The sequence below is a fragment of the Bombus affinis genome, chromosome 6 (genome assembly GCF_024516045.1).
Source record: "Bombus affinis isolate iyBomAffi1 chromosome 6, iyBomAffi1.2, whole genome shotgun sequence".
In the NCBI taxonomy this organism is placed as follows: domain Eukaryota; kingdom Metazoa; phylum Arthropoda; class Insecta; order Hymenoptera; family Apidae; genus Bombus; species Bombus affinis.
The window spans coordinates 4,526,494-4,551,640 of NC_066349.1; the positions used below are offsets into that span (position 1 = coordinate 4,526,494).

Genomic DNA, 25,147 nt, shown 5'->3' on the forward strand with positions numbered 1-25,147 from the left:
TTTCGCGTGTTTCACGTTTGGTTTACATTCGCGGGGGTGTGAGAGCTGCCTTCCAGCAATTTTTATCTGCCAGCGATATCTCTGGCCGTCGAAACTTTCGTGCGACGCCATTACAGCTAACGGTAACCACGCAACGCGTTGATTGGTTGTGTGGTACCAGTGGTGGGGAGAAGTTCCCACCCCGGGCGTCTCTACTTCTTGATAGCTTCGCAAGTTTGGTGATCATAGTCTAGTAAACCGTCGTTGTTATAACATCACGCACGCGTTTGTTGTTAGAGAGAAGTGTGTCTAGTCGTGAATTTATACTCAATAGTACGGGACTTAAAATTTTTGTGTATCTCTACTTTGCTTCGAAAATTGAAGAGAAAACTTCGATTGTTTCTGGATGTGAAAGGTGCGTGGTTTAAGTGATCAACTAAACAATTAAAAAGTTCGAGTTAGGTCAAACTAACAAAACTTTCGCAATGAGGAAGTTATCAAATTTTTAGAATTGGTTTCTGTTCACTGTGGAACTCGTCACAGTGACAGAAATAATTCTTTCGACATATAAATCTGGTAATTCCAGATTGACCACTTGCATCAACATTATTGACACTATGAGACGGACTGCTTGATAACCACACTTATTCATTTAATAAGATGTAACCGTGGCAGGCACATAATGACGAAGGTTTCTAACCTACGACACAAATTTTAAAAACAAGTTGTTCCTATAAAGCTTAATTTATGTTTATTTATCGCTAGACAAGAACTAGCGATATAACGCAGTAAAAAAGATAAATTTAACTTTTAATAAATTAATGTTACATAAGATTTAACAAATTTTAATAATTGTTTTATATGACTAAGTTTTATATTACTAAGAAAAACTATATTTACTAAAAAAGAACTCGTAATTGTGATACAAGAAATCTAGTCTATACGAACCTCGAAATTCGTTGCTCAACTGATTAATAAGGATTGACTAAAAAAAAGTGCTCTTGTCGAGGGTGTACAAGAATAATCGAATTAAATGGGAGACACATGTAATATCGGAATGGTATCTTACTATAATTCTCTTGCGATGCTTTGCCAACAACAAGTACCTGGCCAGCAGCCACTTCCACAACAAATACCACAAAATAATTCTGTACAACATAATTCGGCACCAAATAATTCTGAATTAAGTAATTCTATACAACATAATTCTACACAACATAATTCCACGCAACATAATTCTACGCAACATAATTCTGCGCAACATAATTCTGCGCAACATAATTCTGCGCAACATAATTCTGCACAACATGGTCCGCAACAAACAAACACCACAGCCGACGGAGGTCAGCAATATTGGTATAGTTATCCACATGAGCATCCACATGTATCTTCACATGGATCTTCACATGGATCTTCACATGGATCTTCACATGGATCTTCACATGGATCTTCGCATGGATCTTCGCATGGATCTTCGCATGGATCTTCGCATGGATCTTCGCATGGATCTTCACATGGACATCCACACACATATCCACATATGCATACATATACACAAAGACATACACAAACACTTACACAAACACAACCTCAAGCACAACCTCAAGCACAACCTCAAGCACAAGCACATACACATACACAAGTACAAGCACAAGCACAAGCACATCCAAATACACATGCACATACGTTCCCACATACACTTCCTCAAACATTTTCTCATACACTTCCTCAAACGTTTTCACATACACTTCCGCAAAATTTTTCACAAACACTTTCACATGCGCTTCCGCAAACGCTTCCACAAACACTTGCACATACACTTCCGCAAACACTCGCACATGCACATACACAAACACTTTCGCAAGGACTTTCACATACACTTCCACAAACACTTGCACATACACTTCCGCAAACACTCGCACATGCACATACACATCCCCATGGATATCCACATGTCCATTATCAATCAACTGGACCACAACAATATTTGGATCCGGCAGAGATGATTCCTAATTGGCCGCCTCCTCACGCTTACCCGTACTCACACATTCATCAGTATCAGTATCACCAGTACCAACAGGCTCAGCTGGCAGGATTAAATGATTGGGGTAATGAAGCAAGTGGTCCTGTTATAACTGAAGAAACAAGCCCTCCCGTTACTGCCAGCGGGAGCGAAGTTAGTAATCCAGAGACTTCGTCTACTCCACCAAGGAATAACGGCAGCAGTAATGTTACGAATAGTAAAAATATTACACCGTCTAGCACTAGCAATAGTGGGAACAGTATTAATAGCGCGACATCGATGAGAGCCGCGCAGATCAGAAGTCCCTACGAGTGGATGAAGAAGACTTCCTACCAGTCTCACCCCAATCCTGGTTAGTCTTATTTTATTTTATTGCTTTACTTATCTACTTTATTTTATTGCTTTACTTATCTACTTTATTTTATTACTTATATGCTCTACTTTCTTGCTTTATGTATTTTCTTTAGTTATTTTATTTTATTTACAAGTTCATTTTATTTTCATTTATGGATACGATTTATTTCTCGTATTTGGGGGAAATCCGCACAAAACTGTATATTAAAGGTTCTGGATAATTTTTCTTTTTATGAAACAAATTGTGTAAATCAAAATTCTATTTTTTATTTATTTAATTATTTTATTTATCCTTTTTATTTTTAATTTACACCGGATTTATTTAATTAACTACGGAAACGAGTATGGATATATGATTTTGTTTTGCTATACGGTTTTGTACATGTTTCCCCTATTGGATATACATTGGTATATTTTGTTAGTCATATATTATTGGTAAGCATATACTTGTTAGTTTTTGGTGTCGGCTGGTTATAGAATTGGTAGCATATGTAAAAAGAAAATTTGGTTCGTTAATTGCAGTAACAGAGAATTTCCATTTAATATTCAACGTTCGTTGCGTCTATTTGATCGTATAAAATAACGCTCAAAATATAATACGTATTTTTATTCCTCCTCGAAATTTTCAAATTCTTTCTCTGAATTGTAGAGTGTTTTGATTTCCTACGTTATAATTCGTATAAAATTACTGATCACGAATGTATTAATAATTGATTTTTCGTACACGATACTGTTTACACAACACTCTAATCAGAATCCGAGATTGGTAGTCATTTTTGGCTTAAGAATAATTAAATGGAAAGTTTAGTCTGGAGAATTTGATCTTCACTTTCTCTGTCCTTATATCGTTTATTAACCCTTCGCAGTGCAAACGATTCCTATACAAATCTTCCATCTACAATCAAGTACTCGTATTAATATTCAGATATCGTTCTATCTCGAAATTTATTATTTTTGAGAGAAAAGACGTTATTTAAACGTCGAATCAAATTAACCACTATGCTAACATTTGATATTGATATTGTCCAAAGTTAGATCTACAGATATAAAATATCGTATTATGTCGCGAAAGGTCAAACATTGATCAACAAATTACGAGTAATTAAACAAAAGACAATGAGCAGAGACACGCGAATCACGTTGTTCGCTAATAATAAACACCAAAAACGATAATTATTAAACTTGTAAGATTAATTGATGTAGGTAACATTATACAAGAAAAAAGTAGATAACGCGATATTTATGCGACATCGTATTATTGTTACTGATAATACTTTTTAGCGTAAGAATCGTACCTTGAATGAGATTTAACGAATAATAGGAAGAAAATGATGAACAAATTTCGATCACGGCTTTCTTGCACAATTTACTTTATATTAATCTAGGTATTAGCGCAATCTTACAAGTTACAAGTAATTAGTAAATTATTTTTTTTTTTAGAATTATGATAAATGTAGTAGGTTTCTTATTATACTATAATAAATCTTAATAAATATGTGTGTATATATATATATGTAGCGTTAATAAATTTTTTCATAATAAAGTAGTAAACTCAGTAATAAAATTTCTATATAGTAGAAATACTTGTTGCTAATGAGTTTGCTAATGAAGGAAAGATTTATAAGCGTAATTTTACAAATTAAACAAATCGCAAATTAATTGCCCTATTTTACATAAAATCGTAAATTGCAATTTACGTTAATACAAATACGCAAACGACGTTACAAAGATGTTTCTGAGCAACGTTAAAACAGTGCAATTTTGCGATCTGTAGTTAAGAAAATTTAAGACATTCTTCACAAATTACAAAATATTGTTTGCGGAATTGAAGTTTATGAATTATAAAGAACAATTTTATAGTTGTAAAAAGTTTCGCTGATGCAATCTGTTTGGAAAATTATTGTGCAAGGGTATCTGAAAGTGCATTGATAAATTCATGCAACGAATTTCAGTTTTTTAGAACGATCTTGCCAGTTTATGTCTCACGATTTAAAGTCAAATTGCTTCAAACAATATTCTAATTGCTGGTATTTAAAAAGAATGATAACTGACATGATGGGATGAGACGAATTAAAACGTTTCTCGTTAATACGGATAAGGTTGCCGCATTAATGGAGCTTCGATTATACCTTTAAAATATCATTTCGTTTCTACATGATTACATTCGTTTACCCCTTAACAATGATATGAAAATATCAAGTATAGATTATATATATAATTTGCTACCTCCTACTATAATTTATTGTATTTTATTTTATGCTACACACTAAATACTGTGTTCAAAATATAATCATAATTTCATAAAATATTCTATTATTTATATATCTGGCAAATAATACTTTACCTACGTATCAATCAACGTCAAATAAATTAAAATCAGTTGACATAATCAAAATCGAGCTATTAGGAAATGCAAGAAATTTGTCAAATTTATCGGTGAATTATTAATTAAATAGAAATCGTAATTATAACAATTGTTCTTTAAAATTGAAATCATTCAAAAGTAGCGTTAATTAATAGCTAATTGAAGAACGTAGAGCGTAAGATTCTATTGATGTATAAATCGATTGAAAAATCATTTATATTTTCTTGATAGATGCCTATTTAAATAATTACCTATATAGCCTGTAACAAAACATCAAGTTACGAATACAATAATACAACAAACTATGGCAACCTAGGACGTTGGGTCTCTATGTCAACAGATATGATATTTATATATTAGTACAGTATTCTACAGTATAATACATACAGTGTCTCATGAAAGTATTTGAAGGTTTATTTAACATAAAAAATTTGTATGTTCATATTGTATGTATTTCATAACACATTTTGCACTTTCATTACACAGTATTATAATGAGACACGACTGCCATTATTATATGTATTGACAAGTATATATAAGTATATGACATGTATATTATATGTAATACATACAAGAAACTAGGAGAAATTTACTGCAAGCATATGTTCAATACAAAAATTGATACACAACACAACCGTTTTAAACATATGAGATGGTCCCATTGGATATTCAAACTTATTAATATAATGGATTGTTTAAATACTTTTGCGATCATTGTCAAATATATCCTAAATATCTTGCAGTTTCCATGTGCATTATCAGATTTGTTCCAAAGTTGACGAATTATGATAAAGTATCCCGTTATTGATATATATATATGACTTATATTATTGGTTCGTTAGATGAGTAACAATTCTCAGAATGATTGATAAATTCACGTTTAGAGCTTATTTTCGTAGATATCTCGAAACTGAAAATTCATATAATGCCGATCTTCTATCAAACGATATCGAACGATAGCAAATTCACTCTATTTCACGATACGCGAAAGATCATTTCTGTCGATACACATAATCTTAATATAGTTTACTTGAATTAGTGTTAAATGAGAAAGACTTTTAAAAAAGAATCGTGGAGAACTCGGCGCACATCGCACTCGACTATACATAAACACGTCTCTGCGGTCTAGATACGGTGAACAATGTAAACACGGTAACAGACGAGCAAACATCTAATTGCTCTCAAATATTTGTGAGATAATCTCCGTCCTCTTGCTGTCGCCTCGATTTTTAACCGGACCAACGAAACTCAGAACGCTACTCTTTCCAGTCATCTTCAAGTACAAAAGATTCGTTTCTTTCAAAATTCATCCACAGTTAGTCAAGAAACATGTCAAGTAATTTTCTTCCGAGTTCCGCGAGTTTGAAAGTTGTCACAACGAAGTTGAACGTAATTTTAAAATTACGCGGATTTTTCCATTTTGTAGCAATGCTAAAGATAAATCACATACATGATAAGATAAATTACCATAGAAAACTTTTATATTCTCAGATCTTTTGTTTCAAATTTTATCGATAGAGTCACGACAGCCTGATTTCATCGCAATACTTACTAATAAAATTTCAAAATAAAAATTAATCAAATTTTTTAGCGCTATACGTTTACATATTTCACGTTGAATTTTGTTGCAATTGACATTATAGATTCATAGATATTTATATGTTCATATACATGTTTCCTGATTTACGTGGATTTTAATTGTTTCGGTAAACCTCTCGAATGTCTGTTAATTCTTCGTGTACAGTTTATGGATTGAGTTTCGTATTACGTGATGTATGTATATATGATGGAGAAGATTTATAGCTCTTAGAAAATTTCTCTGCATAAAACTTTTCCACTGAAAAATTAAAAGGAAACGAGACGAGAGTAGAACATTGTCTCTAGATATTACTTACAGCTTTGAAATACCACTTGAAAAGTTGTATATCTTTATTAAAATTATTGTTATTTTCATAGGTAATTATAATTAAAAACAGGAATTTGTTAAAATTCGTAATGAAGAAGACTACAATTTTTATACTCCATAATAAAGAAGATTGAGGTTTTCTTAAACTTCATAATAAAACTCACGCTACGGGAAAGAACTTGCTTCATATATCTCTAGTGGAATAATCTTAGAATGAAGATATCTATACGCTCAAACAGTCAAATATTTTCTACTATTGCAGCATGCAACATAACTGCAAGTTGCAACGCAAATGCAAGTTCTCCGATTCACGACCTCTGCATCATTGACGGTACGATATCAATAGTTGATATTCGGATGTGCACTGTGTTATTTTCTAGCTATTCGTGAATATGTCGTTAATTAGTAATGAATAAAAGTGTTTATTCATATAGACTAGCTTCTCTCGTAAATATATATGATTTTTTACTTAATTCTTTTATGAAATATCACTTTTCAGGGACGCAGGAGATTATGATATCGGTTTCGCTTCTTGAAATGTTTATATTTGATAACCGTTAACTGAAATTTATTTGTATACGTACTTTTGCTTCTATTCCAAAATAGTTCTAAAATTAATTTCTTAAATTAATTTTCAAGCAATTAAAGTCTTGTGTTTTTCTAAAAATTGTATTTGTAATTTCGTTGTAGCCTTCAATATTTATTTTTATTTATTGCCTTTTCTTTTAAACTCAAAAGTTGCTTTACAAAGAATTGAAGAAAGAACCAGACTTATACAGAATATTTAGAAGAAAAGTGAGATTATTCGATAGTTTGCATGTCTCAATTAAGTACATCTAAACTTATAGTCGTTAAGTTTGCCTTGCCGAATGTAAATTTTATATTGCGGATATATTAGATTATCTGTTAACCATTTCATGTTTATGATACGAATATCGATGATGGAATTATTGCATGATATAATCATTTGCATGAATTGTATGCTGCGATAATTTATAAGCGATCTAAATGTTTCTTCTACTATATATTTATAACTTTTAACGCAGTTGCTTTTCATATAGTAGCATAATGCCAGTAATAAAAATCGACAATTATGTACATAATTGTTGATTAAATTCTTCAACTAAATTTATCAATTAAATTAAAGATCGAAATCGTTGAAAAGTTTACTGCTACTAGACGTAACATTCTTAAATAATCCTAATTCTCTGACATCCGATTTTCGAAGTTTCCAGTATTTTCAATTCTCTAAGCTGTAAACTCTGGCGTTTAAATCGCCCATAGTGAGGCTCCCAAACTTTTACGGATCGACACCTACTTTGGAAAACAATAATTTTTCACGATCCATTCGAAGGTCGCATGAAGCACAATTATTATCGAGACTTGATTTTCACAATTGACGCGATAGATTGTTGACTCGGAGAAACTAGACAAAAACAGTAATCCACGCGTGATCTCTAACCGAATTAATTTTGAATTGTGCAACCAACGATTCTCGATGAATAAGACGCTTCTAATGAACATTTAAAGAACTTTCATATTTTGATATTTAACTGGGCCAAAATCAGCTAGCGATCCACACACTTTGTGAATCCATGAATCATATTATACAGAAGCAAACTTCCAAGTATTTGCTTCATTTCGAAGTATAACTACAGCCAAATCATCAGTGGTGTAGCACCTTACAATCGTGAGGACATCACGACTTTCCTTTCCTCACCCTGTTTCCTTCCTGCTGCTAAATTTCACCTTTTTCTCATTTTTCGACCGTTTCACAGCCCAGCGTCCCTTCAATACCTTCTACCGACTATTACCCGGATTTTATGGTTATATTGCAGGCAGCCGCTGTCTCGTATAAAGACGACACTCGGATGATTCAGAATACGTATATTCGCACGCTTCTGGCTGTATGCGATTTTTCCTCGTGATTATTAGTTATAGTTGGCGTGCTCCTTCGAAACGACCGCATTCTGCTCGAGTCATCGTGATAGAGAACGCGTTTTCTTCGGATTTTATTACTGACGCCATTTTGGTCACCTCGTGAGAAGCTGAAGATAGAATAAAAATGTTTATGCAAATTTGTATTTTTATAGAAATGAAATCCAAATACAGGTCGGTCTTACCTATTCAATCTTATTAATATTCTATTTTTAATGTTCCGCGTATTTCCCCTAATTGTCAATTTCGCACGAATGCATGACGGTCACGTTATAATTATAAATTCACGCTAAATATACTCGAATATAAATCAATTGGCTTATAAAACTTTTGGAAGCAATTTTATAGCGTAAGTCCATCTAAACGTTCGACTATTATGTCATAAAACTTCTCCAAACGGTTTGTTTTGCCAACAATGAACTTTCATTAAATCGGTTACCTGTTATGACTGACCAGGATAATTTTTACTTTCTACTTTGCTTTCCTAATCCTCTTAAACCGATCCTTTTATGTTATATTTCATCCATTTATACCTGCAGCTTAAGAACCAGCTAATGAACTTTGTCGTGTCAATAATCAATTGAAGGACAAGGAAAGAAATTTTACTAGGTACTTTCTATTGTACTTTCTAGGTATTTTCTATGTACAAAGAGTTGGCGAAATTTCAATTCGAAAAGTACACTGTAGGTATAATTATACCCCGAACCTCTAGGCATCCTTGTTACTAACCGTTACTTTAGCCTTGTACATTTAAATATCTGAATTTTGACCTGACTCGATACGCCGTTGAGAGAATCCTCTCTTAAACTTACCCAAACTTAAAGTTCTAAAATAGACGTTTGACGCTTATTACAGAGAACTTTGTATTTCCTTCCTTTGTCTTTCTATCCCCTTATAAGCAGGAGATTTTTCACAGAAATAAAAATGCGTATCGGAAAACATGGAATCCATAAATAAAGAAACTCTTACGTTCAAAAAACGTTTGAGCGATTTGGTGACGAGCTAACTCGTCTTTTTCGCTTAACAGGTTAAAACCCATCATCGTGCATATTACGAAGCACGTGCGAGGCACTCGAGATTATGATTCAATTAAATTCGTCGGATCAGTTAGATGAGATTTTTGCAAATCATGGTTTCTATAAATATCGCGCACTCGTATGAGCGCCGTTATCGGAGATAAAATTGCACAGCGATAACGATTTCTACGATTCAGAAAATTACAAATATTACGTTGTATATTCTGTGATCTGGACCTTTGCGGCTGGAAAAGGTGCATGTGTGTCAAGGAATTTTGAGCGTCGCGCGCCGTGCCGTGATTGATCGTTGTTTTCGACCACCAAGAATTTCTCGTCCTATCGATGTTAGTTACAAGGTTAGGATTTATGTAAACTTGCTTCTCCGAGCAATTCAAGCGAGTACGTGTAGTATTTATCCAAGGATTCTTGTAAAATGATATGATTCTCAATATAAACCTAGACAGGTTGCCTAGATTTCTAAAGATACAAAAAGCTATAAAAGTATAAATTCGTATAAACATCAGCAGTCCATTTATTAGAAATCCAAACTCTAGCAGTATCTCACAAAGATTAAAGCATATTCCACATATTTAAATAAACCGTATTCTCCTGTATATTTTAAGTAATATTTTCAACAATATTAAAAAAATCTTGTATGCGCGTAACGAGATTAATCAACGAAGCGACTACTGTATAGCTAACTATAGAGAAGACACTTGATATGTAATATACAAATGTTGCATGGCACAATAGAGGTAATTGTGATGTCACTGACGAATAGTACCCGTGCGAGTAGAGAAGCGCCGGTTCAAGTAGAGTGGCGGTATGGGGGTCGCGGTTAAGGGGGTGGCAAAGAGAACTCGAGGACATCGACAGGAAAAGCGGGACACGCGCTTTCACCATTTCGCATAGCGAAATGGAAGAGCAAACGCTATAATGGGGTAGCAACGAGCCCCAGGAGTCCTCTTTCTTTGCTCCCTTGCTCGGGCTCTCTTCTCGTCTCACTTTTCCGCCGGATAGTACGCAAAATATTCTTCCCTCTTGCTCAATCAAAATACATATATAGCGAGGTGGAGGCACAAAATCATGACGTGGATTCGTTTTGATTGAACTATATGTGTACGTCCTAAACGTTATGCTTGTACGGATCAGATTAATTACAACATAAAGGGTTGATTTCGTAGCGAATACCTAAAGTCGACTTTCAGGAGATTCGTAAAATTATTCAGAAAAGTAGATGTTTCACACTTGGTTAAAGGTAGGCGCGTATTCTTTCGAAAGAGATTCTTTTGTAATCTCTCTACAAATATTGCACGACACGTTCCTCTGTGATGCTCAAATTCTTCCATTTGTACTACATCGTGCTGACGATTTACATTCTTCCGTTCACGTTGTTTTTTCTTATCGAATAGTAGAGAAGTTCTTACAACAGGAATATCTATGTGAGATACGTGCCATACAAATCTTGTGAATTAATTATTTGGATAAAGAACAACTGGCTAACGCTGAAACGTTAAGCAATACGTTTCCTTACAGTAAATCTAAGAAACTTCTAAGGAGAAATCTAAGAAACTTCTCGCACAGTAGTTCTCGATTTCGTACTTTTCTTGAAATTGCAGAGTTTCTTGCTACACTTGAAGTATCAAAATTGTATCAAAGAAACTAAAATGTAAGATACATGAACAAATACATAGGAAGAAAAACAAGTTTTGACTCGTATATTTTATCCATATGATTGAGAATTATTGAAATCTCTGAAAATTCACGGTTCTGTAATATTCCTCTTTCGAATAATAACATTTCTATGAACATCTTTGTGACGATTATAATATTCTGTTTGAAATAACAATATCTGTATGGAAAATAACGAATTGCCCGTTTTGATCACTTTAGTAACAAACGCGAGTAGGTTAAAAATGTGTCAAAATTCGTATCAGAACTGATTTTTATGAAGTTCTTTTCTGAAAGGGGAAGATGAATGATGCACGCGGCGTTACAAGAAATATATATGTCAATGCGTAATAGAGTAGGTACTTACAATGGGTGAAATGAAATTATCATGACTGACCTGGTGTAACAATTACGCTATTCAAAGTATAAGTAGATCGAGTGTTGACAAGAAACCGGTCGGATAATCGTAGGTGCGAGTTCCGATATCAGAGAGATGAAAAAAGCCGACGGTAATCCTTGCCGACTCACACAACTATGCGGTTCTTACATCGAAAAACCGACCGTTCTCCCCTTCAAACAACGTTTTCTCCTCTGGGATTTCCGATAGACTTTTTTTTCGGATGTAAAAGTTCAAGTGTATACAACTTTGGACGGTTAAAAATCAAACAGTTGCAAAGAAATTGGCTTTTCACCTATTACATCGAGCGGATTAATTTCGTGTTGGATGGCAAACTTTTTCGTTTTATTATACTGGTGTCTTTGTATCTTCTATTTTATTTTTCAGTTTTAAATCTTTTGAAATGAAATTTTCTTTTAACAATGCATTGCAAAAAAAGAACTTATCAAAAAAGTACGTGGAAAGATCTGTCGAAATTGAAGCACACATAATGCCGTAGCGTTTGGAATTTTTTCTTCTTTCCGTTTCGATGACAATCTTCAACGACGAAATGTCTGTCGATAAGATTTAATAATGTTTTATGCTTGTTTATTGTGCATTAAGTTTCATCGACAATTACGCTTAACATGGCAAATATTTGCGATTCTGACGAACGATACGTGTACGCGCATTGTCGAAAAAGAAATGATATTCGAATATTTATACACGATTGACTTTCTTCTTGTTATTTACAAATGTTATTCGCCGATTTGCACATATTAATTATCGTTTTAAAACAATAGTAGTATACCTACAAGGTATTGTATAAGTATACATGCTCTCATTTTCTTTGAATTTGTGGAAAATTATTGGTAACTTCGATTAAATTGTGTTTTCTATAGTCTCTATCATGACCAATAAGAATGAAAAAAAATTATAAGAAATGGCATACTTTGAATGTTTTATACTTAGACTTCTGCACATTATATGTATTTTATTACATATTAAATCGTCCGAAAAATTTCTTTCGTTTTATAAGGAAATAATGGATACACAATATTTTCCGTTTTATATTATTTTATCAAATTACGTATGATCCATTTTGTTCTATCAAGATAAAGATCACAACGTTTGATAGATTAGGTTTCATGTTTGTATGCATCGTTGTAAAAGACGTGTCTATAAAAGAAAGACACTTTCTGGACAACCTAATACTATATTAAGTACCTACATATAATTATTGTAAATAATACGAAGTATAAGAAAATAGGATCTACGAACTGATACGAAAAATTCGCCAAAGTTGTATCATTATAGTTTTCAAATTAATATTTCTAAAGAACTTCTTCTTCTTCTTCTTCTTACTTACTTACTTACTTACTTAGAAAGGCAGTATAAATCATTCATAGAATCTTCTTACTTTGTGAAGCTCTTCCATAAAACGTTCTTTTTATCAAATTTCCAAAAATATACTATGCGTAAAACGCATTTTATATTTGCGACGGGGATCGTTTCATTACTTCACTATCATTACCGCGAAAAATTTTAAATGCTCATAGGTACACGATAACGGTCGAGCGCAATCTGAGTAAGAAATTCGACGTGTCATAATATATTGTTCTAATATTTGAACAGCTATGATACCTATGTATATAACATATCTTTCAACCCCATTCAAATATACAATACTCAAGTCTCCATTTTCCTCCACACATAGTTAATACTCTTCAAAAATCGTAATAATATAATCTTAACAGAAAAAAGAGAAAATTTAAAATTAGTGGCTTTTATAAATGGCTTTTATACAATCAAACTTTGTCAGTGTATTCTACGGGTACCTGTAATCGAGTAAAAGATGTTATATCTAGACGTCATTTAAAGCTTTATTGAAAAGTCATAACAAAAGTACGAAATATGAAGAGAGAACAATACCTTGGTCTCAAATAGCATCGCTAATTTGATAACATCGCTGATTTGGTTCTAAAATCAAATAAATAAAATCCTGGGACATTTCTCATAAAAATGAAGTTATTGTTTTTATAAGGAATGGTTTTTAAATATAATGACTTTGAATTTTCATTTTTTTAGGATTTAAACTATTACGATTTTTAAGAGTCTGCGGTACTTGTGAAAGAAAACGCAGTATCAAATTTGAGTATTACATGTATGGTAGTAGAAATTAATTTCTCTTTGGCACAAACGAAGAGTTACTATATAGTAATCTCGGTGATTCGATGCCAGCCATGCTGTATCCATGTATATACCATCGAAAAGTCTAAGGTCGAAGCTTATTCGTGATGTCTCGAAGGCCTCGAGCACTGTTATCGAGGAGTGGTGGATTAACGTGCACGCCTTTGATCTCGCCGGCCACCGGCCTTATCTAATCGTTTTCCTTTCTCCCGTTGCGTCTCTTCCCGCCCTCTCCGTCAGTTTCGCTGCGTTTCAGTTTCCTTCTCATTTTGTGTATTTCGTACTCTGGTGTATAGTAATCGTTTTCGAATGCCACGTTGAATTCGCACCATCAACGACACAGACTTATCGGTATCTTTTTTCTCACTCATTTTCTTCAAATTCTTCGTTGCTATATAGTAATGAACCACAGAACGTTCTCTGTCATTCATATACAATGGCTCGCTAAAGTATTTGGACGCTTACTGTAGGAAACGTCTAAGTAGTATGCTTGATTAAGCTTCTAAAAAGATTAATACAAGCTGAATTGATATGCCTGTCACTGCATGTAGTAGATAATGTAACCGTTTGATATTAGGTAAAATTTCTTCTCCTTTAGTATTCTAACTGCATTAGAATTAAACTTACATATTTTTCCTAATTTTGTGAAAATTCTTTATTAATATTTTATGCAAATATGGACTTTCTATATGTATTACTTTTAATTTTTAATGTAATCTTTAATCTTCCTATAATTGAATACATGAAATTTCTATCGAAATTTCGGACGAGTATTATCCATTTTGAAGTTACGTCGTGACTTATCGTTCTTTCGAGGATTCCTTCACACGTGTCATGGGTGTAGTTTCTTTAGTTGTAGTTTAAAAAAATAGTTTTTTCTAAAATTATTATAAATCATGTTTTACTTACATTACTAATGGGCTTTAGTACGAGATGTGTCTACTTGTATGATCGTCAAAAGCGTTATCTTCGTTATACGCGTTATTGACAAGAGAATTAGGGAAGCAGATATTAAACGTGTAATAATGTCGATCTTATCTTCGCCTTCGTACTTTTTACAGGAAAAACCCGAACTAAAGACAAATACAGAGTGGTCTACACAGATCATCAGAGGTTGGAGCTTGAGAAGGAGTTTCACTATAGCCGTTACATCACAATTCGCCGCAAAGCTGAACTCGCCGCTAATCTTGCGCTCTCGGAACGTCAAGTGAGAAATTTACAAAAATAATAGATAAAAATATTTGCAATATTAAAATAAAACGCGACTTGCAGAAAACAAAGAGTTTTCAGGAATAAAGAGGCAGGTTCGGCATGTAAATTGTATTTTTTAAGGAGGTAATATTTTCTATCAGATTATTAGATAGTATTGGACTTATTAGTATAGGCTGTATACGTATACTTACCATATGATGATATCATAAGTAAGTACAATTTTCTTTGTTAAATTATATGTTCAACGTATCTAAAGAAACTTATGGATTTTATATTCGATTTTATAAACGCACGAAAAATTATTACTATAAATATTACATACATATATATATAAAGTCGCATAACTTTGATTGATTTTGATTTTGCTGGTTCCCTGAAATTATTGTAATATGAAGCCGCCTTAATCATTTCTCAATATATAATAAACGGCGAAATCGTTAAAATTTATCTAACATCTAAACACAAACTTAATTGGATCAGTAGGCATTAGTGAAATAAAACTGCATTTGTATTGTGGCAATATTCGTATAAAATATTTATATCTTGTATTTCGGAAGGTCTAGAAAAATAGTTTCGAATCTTCTATCCTTAAATATTACTTAAATGCATGTTCTATCTCCCGACTATATTCCTAAACACACAATCTAAAAGTACCACCATTCTTCTGTTATAGGTTAAAATCTGGTTCCAAAATCGTCGCGCAAAAGAACGAAAACAAGTTAAAAAGCGCGAAGAATTGGAACAGAAAGAGTTAAGAGCAGCAGATGCAGTACCGAATAATGCAATGGCTAATCTAACGATTGGAGGATTAGCCGAAATGGGTGGAATGATTGGTTATGAAGGCAGTCCGCCGTCTCCTCGTCCCGGACCATCGCATCCAGTCATTTAAGGTGCGTGATAGCTGCTGTCCACCCAAGTAGCCATTCCCATTTGCTGTGGGGTTGTGACCTAGTGCCAGTGATTACAGAAGTTTCGTCCAATTTCGCAAACTCCATCTAACACATGCTGGTAAGAAGACGTATGAATTGAAGCGACCGGCATAAAATCTTCGCGAAAAATTAATTACATTGACTAATAAATTAATGTAAAAGACTTTTCTTTCATCAGATTTTAAATATATTAGAGAATATTTAAATAATTCGAATGTTAAATCAAATGTAATAATCGAATGTTAAAATCTAAAATGTGATATTTTTGAGAAAAAGACTTTTATAATAACTAGAATTTCCTGGTTATAAAAAATAAATAAATTGATATTTGAAAATGTTTATGGAATATAGAACTGATGAATGAAATGCAATATATTGTGTTTATAGTATGTAGAATGCGGATTTTTATGTAATTTCATGGAAATTCTGTAAATACATTTATGACAATATTTTATAATAAAATTTTAACGAAAAATGCGTACATATATTATGTACATGTAGCGATAATTATATTTATAACGTTAAATATGATATTCATTGTTTAAGTTGAATTAATTTTAATTTACTTCTATTCTTAGTTGGCTTCACAATCTTTATCTGTAATTTTTATACGCTTATGAAACATTGAAAGAGAAGCAATCGTTTATAATAAAAGAAATTTTATTCGATAGAAATGAAACTAGTATCTCATCAGGTTCCTAAACAGTTCTGGAACAGATACTTGTATATTTTCCTTGAAATTATAGCTTCTCAAAAAATGTGAAAGAAATTTTCTATATCTATTTAATAGAAAATTGAATAATAAGATGAACTCGAATAATTAACAATGATTCAAAAAGCGTATAAAAATTACCAGTTATAGTGAGCCATCTAAAATCTATTTATTTATTTATTTATTTATTTATATAAAATAAAATCTGCTGTTTAATTATAAAAATAAAAAGAGAACAATTATTTATCGGATTGTCAAGATTAGAACCTGTAGGAGATATTAGATTTTCGCACATTCTTTCTTATCCTTTGGATATTTGTTGGAATCGGATATTATAAATTCGAAGATTCCATATTCAGCTCTTTCAGGTTCAATTCTGACGTTTTGCGTTCATCTTTTATTATATTAAACAGCAGATTTTTAAATTTCAAATTATACAAAAAATTTACAGAAATTTACAAATTTGCAAAAATAAGTGGCAAAATTTTCAAAAATTTGCCGTGGTCTTTAATAAGGAAAAAGATCCTTATTTAATCAAAATTATAATGAATATCAAAGTTGATAATTAAAGTTAAATTTTTGTTTGTACGCATAAATATGAATTTCCATATAAATCCGTATTCTACTTTTTATAAACAAAATTATTTCAATTTTCAACGGACGGAACGGAATACAAAATTTTTATAAAATATATATATGTATACACTTTTCCGAATCGTGCGCCATTTTTTCCAAACGCTTTGCAAAATATGACAGTTTGTTCGTATTTAAGGCATACCCTCGGCTATAATCAGTTCTTGGATTATCAAATTTCTGATATTTTACAAAACACGAATGGTGTCGGGAACGTCCAGCGTTTGCCTTAAATCACGAACCACTGTGGATATCGGCATATTCGTGCACTCCGAGTAATGTGTTGAATCATATACGAAAATTATAATTAAAAGATCAGAAAAAAGAAGATGGTGAAAAAATATGTATATATATGTATATATATATATATATATATATATATACACACATATATATATATATATGTATGTATGTATATATGTATATTATATTATATTACATATATATATAATATATATATATTTATATGTGTGTGTGTATGTGTATTATATTATATATATATATATATATATATATATCATATTACATATATATACATATTTTTTTTAGTTATTTGTATATCAATCTAATGCTACGTTCTAAGAGGCGTCATAAAAGATCGTTTTTGTATATATATCTTTAAAATTTTTTAAATATCGCTTGTACAAATTAGACAAGCTAAAACGTTTAGCGTCAAGTCCTCCAGTTCTTTTTTTTATTTATTTTTCCTATAAAAAACTTGGATACTCTTTTTTATTTTCATTTCTTTTTCGCCAATCGTAAGATGATATTAGACGAATGAACGAAAAATTCTTCGATCTTTTTTTCAAATAATTCGCGTTATATAGCGAGAACTTCTTTGTTGTAAATATGATTGTGAGGCTCTCCAAATACTTTCTAACGAGATAATCATTATCTCATGATTATAACGATAGGTAGTTTTGGACGACCTTATGTATATCTTATGCTTAAAGCATATTTTAAAACACCTTTTTCAAATTTTAAGATGAGAAGTTACACAGATCGAAGATCTCATATTTGTTTCATTTAATTCATTCGTTCAGTTATACTAAATACATCAATAACATTTTATTAATGTATTTGTAACGTGTCATCTCGTTACGAATTGTAAATAGAAAAGAATTTAGGACGCTGACAACCCCTTTGGTACGCATTAGTCTGTTGATATACTGGCCAAACAAAAAGAGAAGAGAAACGAAATTAAAAACGTTTCTAGTGTGGGAAGAAACAAACTTCGTGTGTAAATTGATCTTTTTCAATCACTTATTTCGTACAATTTTCTTTGTGCAATTTTACGATAAAAGATATCGAATATATTAAATTTGTGATACAATTCAACGCAATGACTTTAGAGAATTTTTAATTTTTGACAATAACAAATGACTTTCCGTCCCATTTTATTATATATAGATTGATAAATAAACTTTCTCGTTATAATAAAGAGCGTAGTTTCTTTTTAAACAGGCACCATGCATTTTGATCAAATTTAGAATTGTTTATGAACTCATTTTGAAATCAGTACAAATTTGTGTTTTTACATTATGTTAACATGTTGGCATGCAGAAAACGACAGAATATGATGGTACAATTTACAGTGCGTAAACAATTTACAATTTACAAATTCTGTTCTCACCCCTATTAATAGAAACGGTAAAATTAACACTTTCGTGAATTATAACTCAAGATATCTACCATGTAGTATCGATTTTACAATTAACAGCAATAAGATTAATCTTAAGCATGTTTTTATACAAAACAATGTTTTTCTTTATAATTTAATTATTCTTATTGATTATGTAGCACCATGATATCGAAGTATCTTAATTAATTATCGACTGTGATTATTAATAATTTTATGAATTAATTAGATATTTATTGAATTAATAATATCACTATTAGTATTATTATTATTAATATTAATATTAATATTATTAATATTATAATATTATTATTAATATTATTAATTAGTATTATTATTATTACTATTATTAATAATAGAATAATAATAATAATAATTAATGTTGTTGTTGTTACTACTGTTATTTCTATTGTTATTATTATTACTTGAATTAATTATTTTCAAGGAATACTTCTTTTTACAAACTTATCTTTATATTCTTAATTTTTGAGATATAATTAACGAAGTGTATTGTTATTAGTGCCCGTCATTTCTAATTTTTACGTATCCGAATCAGAGAGAAAATTGTGCAGTTACATACGTGCCATATTATCGTAAATTCATTAGGAAATCGTTCGAAATCGTGTTCGCCGCAAATCGAGAGAATAGAAGATCGAAAAATAAATGCGATAAAACACGAAATTTTTCATTTTTCATTCATCGGCTTATGCTATATACAGTGGTGAGCTTACGAATAGTTAAAAGAAAATGTCCACTCATAAATTCAATTAATTACGTCATTGAAAAATATAAAATAACTAAGTGTTCGATCATATCAAATTCGCATTTAGTAACCAATTCTGAAAATATCATTCAGAGGATAGAGGTACTTAATTTGTCTTTCGAATGTGTCAATTATATTTGTCATGACTAAATTAAATTCAATTTAGTATATATAAAAATTTTTTGTTTTATTTATATACTAGCACCACTGCATGTGTGTGTGTATGTATATATATATATATACATATCTATATATATATATATATATATATATATGCATACATATATAAATTATCGCATTTATAAATCAGTTAAAATATCCTACATAGCATTTTCTTCACTTTCCAAAATTAAAGTATTATTCCCTTATTTTTTACTTCCGAAATAGAAAATTTACATTGTACAAACTCTCGCGACATGATGATGGAATATATTAAATCAAATTCTAGGATTTTCGAAATTCTTCAGATTCTTCAGATGTTCATATAATAAAGATAGATAAGATATTTGAATCATATAAGGAGAACGATATAGTAATAGTATAATTCTATAGAATGTACCTACCTACGTAGGTGAAGCATGCCTTAGAACATGAGAAATGTTAGCATGCATTGTTGTTTCTGATCATGGCCAATTTTAATCCTTCATTTTTATTACCATCTCGAGACTCCGCGTCTGGACTTGTTTTTCTTCTCGTCCCTTTTTCCACTCTTTCCGTGTTAACGCGTTTTATGCTGGCTTTACTGCTACACCTTTTGAGTTCTCGGTCCTGAATATTTCGAATTTTTAACGACAATAAAAGAAACGAACGACATTTGCGAAGAACAGAAAATAAGAATTCCGCGGTTTTACGTACCGTGTGCTTTTAAGAGCGTTTGCAAGCTTGTAATCTGTAATTACGACGTTAGTATAAATATAGGATGTTTATGCGAAGAAATAGCAAGAATAATCATAATGTATTTTACGGAAAATCTCATATGGTTTATGTGAAAATACATTTACGTAAGCATTTCTTAAATTATTTTATATAATAATTAATTATCATAATATATACTGTGAGTGTTATGTGATCGTTAAGCCTAATATTATTTTGATATGTGATCATTATACATTGGTAATTTTAAAGTACACGGTGTTACGTTTACAAAGTTTAGTAAGAGACATTTTATTCTTTAGCCGGCTATAAATTAATTTCTTTCATTTCTCTAATTTAAATTATTGCAACCAGGGGTCAGATAACGAATAGGATTGGAATATTTAAATTGTTTGTAATATATATAGCAATTAATATTGTTACACACTATTACATGGTATTAACAATCGTATAAATATCAATTGTGTAATCCAAATATTTGTTACCTTCAGACCAATATATATAGGACCATTCATTTTTAACGATCATCGTACAGATTAATAGTCTCTTCTCTAAAACTCTTAAATTCCGTTATATTAAAACTCGAAGATCAGGGTCATAAAATGTAGAAATTAATACATGTACACATTTAAATTGATATAAGAACGATCGTATGTTACATGTTTGTACACTCTTGGCACACGACTGACGCGATATTTGAGCTTGTATTCATTTATATACTGCTCGTTAACGGAAATTTACAAATACATTATAAATACGTTAGAAATACAAATCATTAACGACCAGCAATTACTAGAATACTACTAAAATTCAACGAGGTCAATTTTCGATCGTGAAACGCTCTTGGAGATCGTCAAATCTGTAGAATAATAACGTATCATTTACGACCTGGCGATTTGTTTGCGATACGGAAAAGTTCCTTGGTTTGTTTCAATGACGGCTCTTGAATGGCTCTCGTTAGATCGTACATAAATACAAGCATAAAAACGTGTAATGCGGTTTATGCGAATGGCCAGGCAACGCGGTAACCGATTCCAAAGTGTGTATTCAGTGAATACTGAGAAAGGGAGCAAATAAAGCAAGACGAGACGAAGCTGCGAAGGTGGCAACGAGTCCCATGGGAGCCCTCAACTTAACTACCAGATCGATGTCCAACCCCGACCACGCTTCATCCCCTGAAACCAACCCCTGCTGGCTTACACGCTACCGAGTACTCGTTCCCTCTCTTCTCTGTCCTCCATCTTCTACTCGTCATATTTGTTTTTTTTCTCGTTCTTCATTTTTTTGTATATACATATACGTATTGTTTCTTGTGTATTCCTTTTTTATGTTGTATTATGGTTTTATATCCTTGTTCTTTTGAACAGTCTTCTTCTAAATATTGTTTATGTTTTCGTGTACTTTTCCTCTTGATATGTTTGTTCATCTTCATTAATTTACTTGACTTCGCTTTAGTGTATTTCATTCATTTTTCGTCCTATTCGTTGTGTCTCTTTTTTATCTCTTACGGTCACGATATTTTTCTGCTATTTTCCTCGCAAACCTATCAACTGTAAGAAAAACAATTACTTATGAGAAAATCGTATACATGGCTAAACACTACGTATAAATATATGTACGATAAGTGTTAAATACTCTTTAATATATTTAAATTAGCATATGTTTATCTCGATATACTCCAAGCGTAGTTTCATTATTAATCTCCAAACGACCATTCTCTACAAACCCTTTTAACTCAATACAACTTCAAACTATATACATGTTGCTTGCTTCCAACAACTTCTTCTCTGTATGCCACAATATCTATGATTTACAATCTTTACTATACAAAACAAGGAAAAAGGAACAGCCTAACCTAAAGATCTAAGCGTGGAAATCCACGATTCCGTAAACTTCACTAAGCACACAAAGAAGTCAAAAAGTGCTTCCTCTTTCTTCAAAACTCACACATACAATTCTAATCGTATAACCACAAGCTTTTAACATTCCCATACATACATATATACGTATATACTAAGTTCTACAGTATCGCGCCATGAAATAGTAAAAATCAGGATCTGTAGAGGAAGATAAAAAAGGAAATGAAAGGGATGCGCAACGTCTTTGAAATTGTAAAGGTACGTCGGCGATCCTAACGTAATTGGACCCCGAGACGTAACAACGTTTCACGTATACCGAGAAATTCCGGGGGATAGCTTTTTGTTCGAGTTGCGTTTCGGTCCAGTCGGTCCAGTCGAAAACACCAAATAGATACTTTTATGGGGGGCTATAAAGGTCCTGAATCGAGTATCGATGGTTCCAAAGGGGCTAATCTGCGGATGAAAACTGTAATAAAACGTCCGACCTGCGTATGTATCTGAAATCCTTTTGCAGTAATACGCGCCCTTACTTTGAGCGCTCAGGTAGCACCCTGACCTGAATATTTTCCTAAAGGAAAACATATACTGTTCCCCTGTTTTAGGTTAGTTTGAAATTTTACGAGATTATACACCTTGCGTTTCTATATACTTATATACGTATAAATAAGGTATCGGAACTGACGTTTCCTTGATATAGAGCAAATCATAACCTCGGAATGACACTTTTGTATAACTTTAGGTTATTTTAATTGTTTATAGCGTTATTCTTTATGATTTCGCTACATAATCACTTCTGTTTTTGAACTGAAAATTTTAAAAACATTACTTTGGTTTTAAATGTTTCAAATGAGAAGAAATTCTATAATTTTTTATATATATATACATAATTGATAAACTCACCGCTCTGAATTGCAAGCGGTGGAAAAATCCTATGGATCCATTGACTGTTTTACCCGGTCGGTATTTCTATTTCTCCGGTAAAATATCTCATATGAGATTTAAGTTTTTCATATCTTATTTATGATCAAATTTATAACAATACCTTTTTCCTATATATTGTTCCACATGTTATTTTTTAGAAACAATTAAGTTTTCGTGTATTTAGTCCCAATTTTCTCCGCTGTGAATGTTGTAATCTTATTCTGCGCTATAATCGGTAATGTGGAAAATGATAAAAAGATCGATAATATCACCAACGAGGTATAGAATAGATTTGATATTCAATACTTTTTGGTGTCATCTTTTGTCATCACGCAGAACAAAATTACGCTTTATAAGGCCGTAATAAAACCAGTCTGGACCTACGGAATCCAATTATGAGGAACAGTAAGTAATTCCAACATTGAAATACTCCAACGCTTCCAATCGAAAACGCTAAGATCCCTATTAAATGCACCCTGGTATGTTACCAACGAAACAATCCACCGTGATCTCAAGATACCTACAGTCAAAGATGAAATACACAAATCCAGAAGCAGATATAACACTAGAGTCAACAACCACCACAACCCATTAGTCACCCAACTACTGGACACGACGGACCGCAGACCAGATCCGCAGACTAAAAAGAAAATACCCTCTAGATTAAATCCTTAGTTTCTACTAGAACCAACAATATAAAACTATTATAATCGATGTCATAGTATTACGCCAAATTAAGTTACTGAAAATTCTCAACGAGAATTGATTGTAAATATTCTAATTAAAAAAAAAAAAAAAAAAAAAATCTTTTTGACGGTCATCTGATGTTTCATACTGTTTCCTTATGAAATTACAAATAAGGCGGAGAACAGAACATTTTGCGCATTGAGTATAGAATTCTATACTTCTGCAATACGTACTTGTACTCCAATCTTATTATGATACAACAGATTGGAGTGGTAATTTTTTTGATTATCCGAATATTACAAATCAATTTTTATTTTATTGTTTGAAATTAATTTCATGATTCATCAAGTTTTCGCACACAATTTACTTAAAACTTAATATTAGAATAAACTTATTCAATCAAACTCATCTAATCAACAATACTAGAATAAATCTTACGCTATGTGTTATTACATTTCGCAATTTGTTAATAAACTTTATTCTTTTGTGTGATACAGGATCGGTTTTGCTGTGACACCAAGGAGCTGCAATAGAGGAATCTCCAGTAAATCAAGAAACCAAACTGTAGTTAGCTTTAAGTATCAAATTTGTAGGTATCGAATTTATAGTTTCAAATTGTTTTGGCTTAATGCCAAAAAAAGAATAGAATTAAGCAATTTATAGAGTATTGAATTATTGATGAGAAATTGTATTTAAGACTTTACATGTGGTAATAAAGGACGAGATTAGTAAGACTAATCGAAATATTACAAATTCTATATGCTACGTAATGCACTAATACATTGACAACACAATGTAGATAAATAACACAATGTAAATAAATAACACAATGTAGGTAAATAACACAATGTAAATAAATAACACAATGTAAATAAATAAAACAATCTAAATAAATAGCACAATGTAAATAATAGAGATTTTGTAATGAAAAAATAAAGTTTCAAGAACCAGTGAAACAGATCATTTTATACTTTGACCTTCATCGTAGGGGAAAGGTTGGCTTATGTAAAGATTCAACTCTGCTTTTCATAGCTGCAGATATCAAAGGTGACAACAAGGCTCGCGCTCGCACACCTCGAGTGTCGCAGAGCAGTGACAGAT

The 25,147-nt window shown here is 31.8% G+C and overlaps 1 protein-coding gene and 1 long non-coding RNA gene across 7 annotated transcripts; one reads left to right on the plus strand and one right to left on the minus strand.

Annotated features, from left to right (window-relative positions):
• The first annotated feature begins 214 nt into the window (after positions 1-214).
• On the plus strand, positions 215-25,002 carry LOC126917587 (sialidase-like). The gene is made up of 4 exons (XM_050724623.1): positions 215-2,354; positions 14,880-15,025; positions 15,704-16,038; positions 24,544-25,002. Exons 1-3 carry the CDS (start codon positions 1,013-1,015, stop codon positions 15,917-15,919), a joined length of 1,704 nt encoding a protein of 567 aa, XP_050580580.1. The 5' UTR covers positions 215-1,012; the 3' UTR covers positions 15,920-16,038; positions 24,544-25,002.
• On the minus strand, positions 15,911-23,754 carry LOC126917593 (uncharacterized). Of its 6 annotated transcripts, none has more exons than XR_007710993.1 (5): positions 23,481-23,754; positions 23,339-23,404; positions 21,065-23,242; positions 20,270-20,595; positions 15,911-16,035 (listed from the first exon to the last, which is right to left on the minus strand). It is a non-coding gene; the product is annotated as an uncharacterized LOC126917593 (long non-coding RNA). The 6 variants fall into 6 exon arrangements; XR_007710994.1 differs by having other exon boundaries at positions 23,339-23,410; XR_007710995.1 differs by having other exon boundaries at positions 21,065-22,122; positions 22,199-23,242; positions 23,339-23,754.
• Positions 25,003-25,147: the final 145 nt, after the last annotated feature.

Bases quoted from the DNA above. Each gene is read 5' to 3' on its own strand.
- LOC126917587 (XM_050724623.1), top strand. From the start codon at position 1,013: ATGGGAGACACATGTAATATCGGAATGGTATCTTACTATAATTCTCTT. The intron at 2,355-14,879 runs GTTAGTCTTATT...TACTTTTTACAG, and splicing joins CCAGTCTCACCCCAATCCTG to GAAAAACCCGAACTAAAGAC. The intron at 15,026-15,703 runs GTGAGAAATTTA...CTTCTGTTATAG, and splicing joins TTGCGCTCTCGGAACGTCAA to GTTAAAATCTGGTTCCAAAA.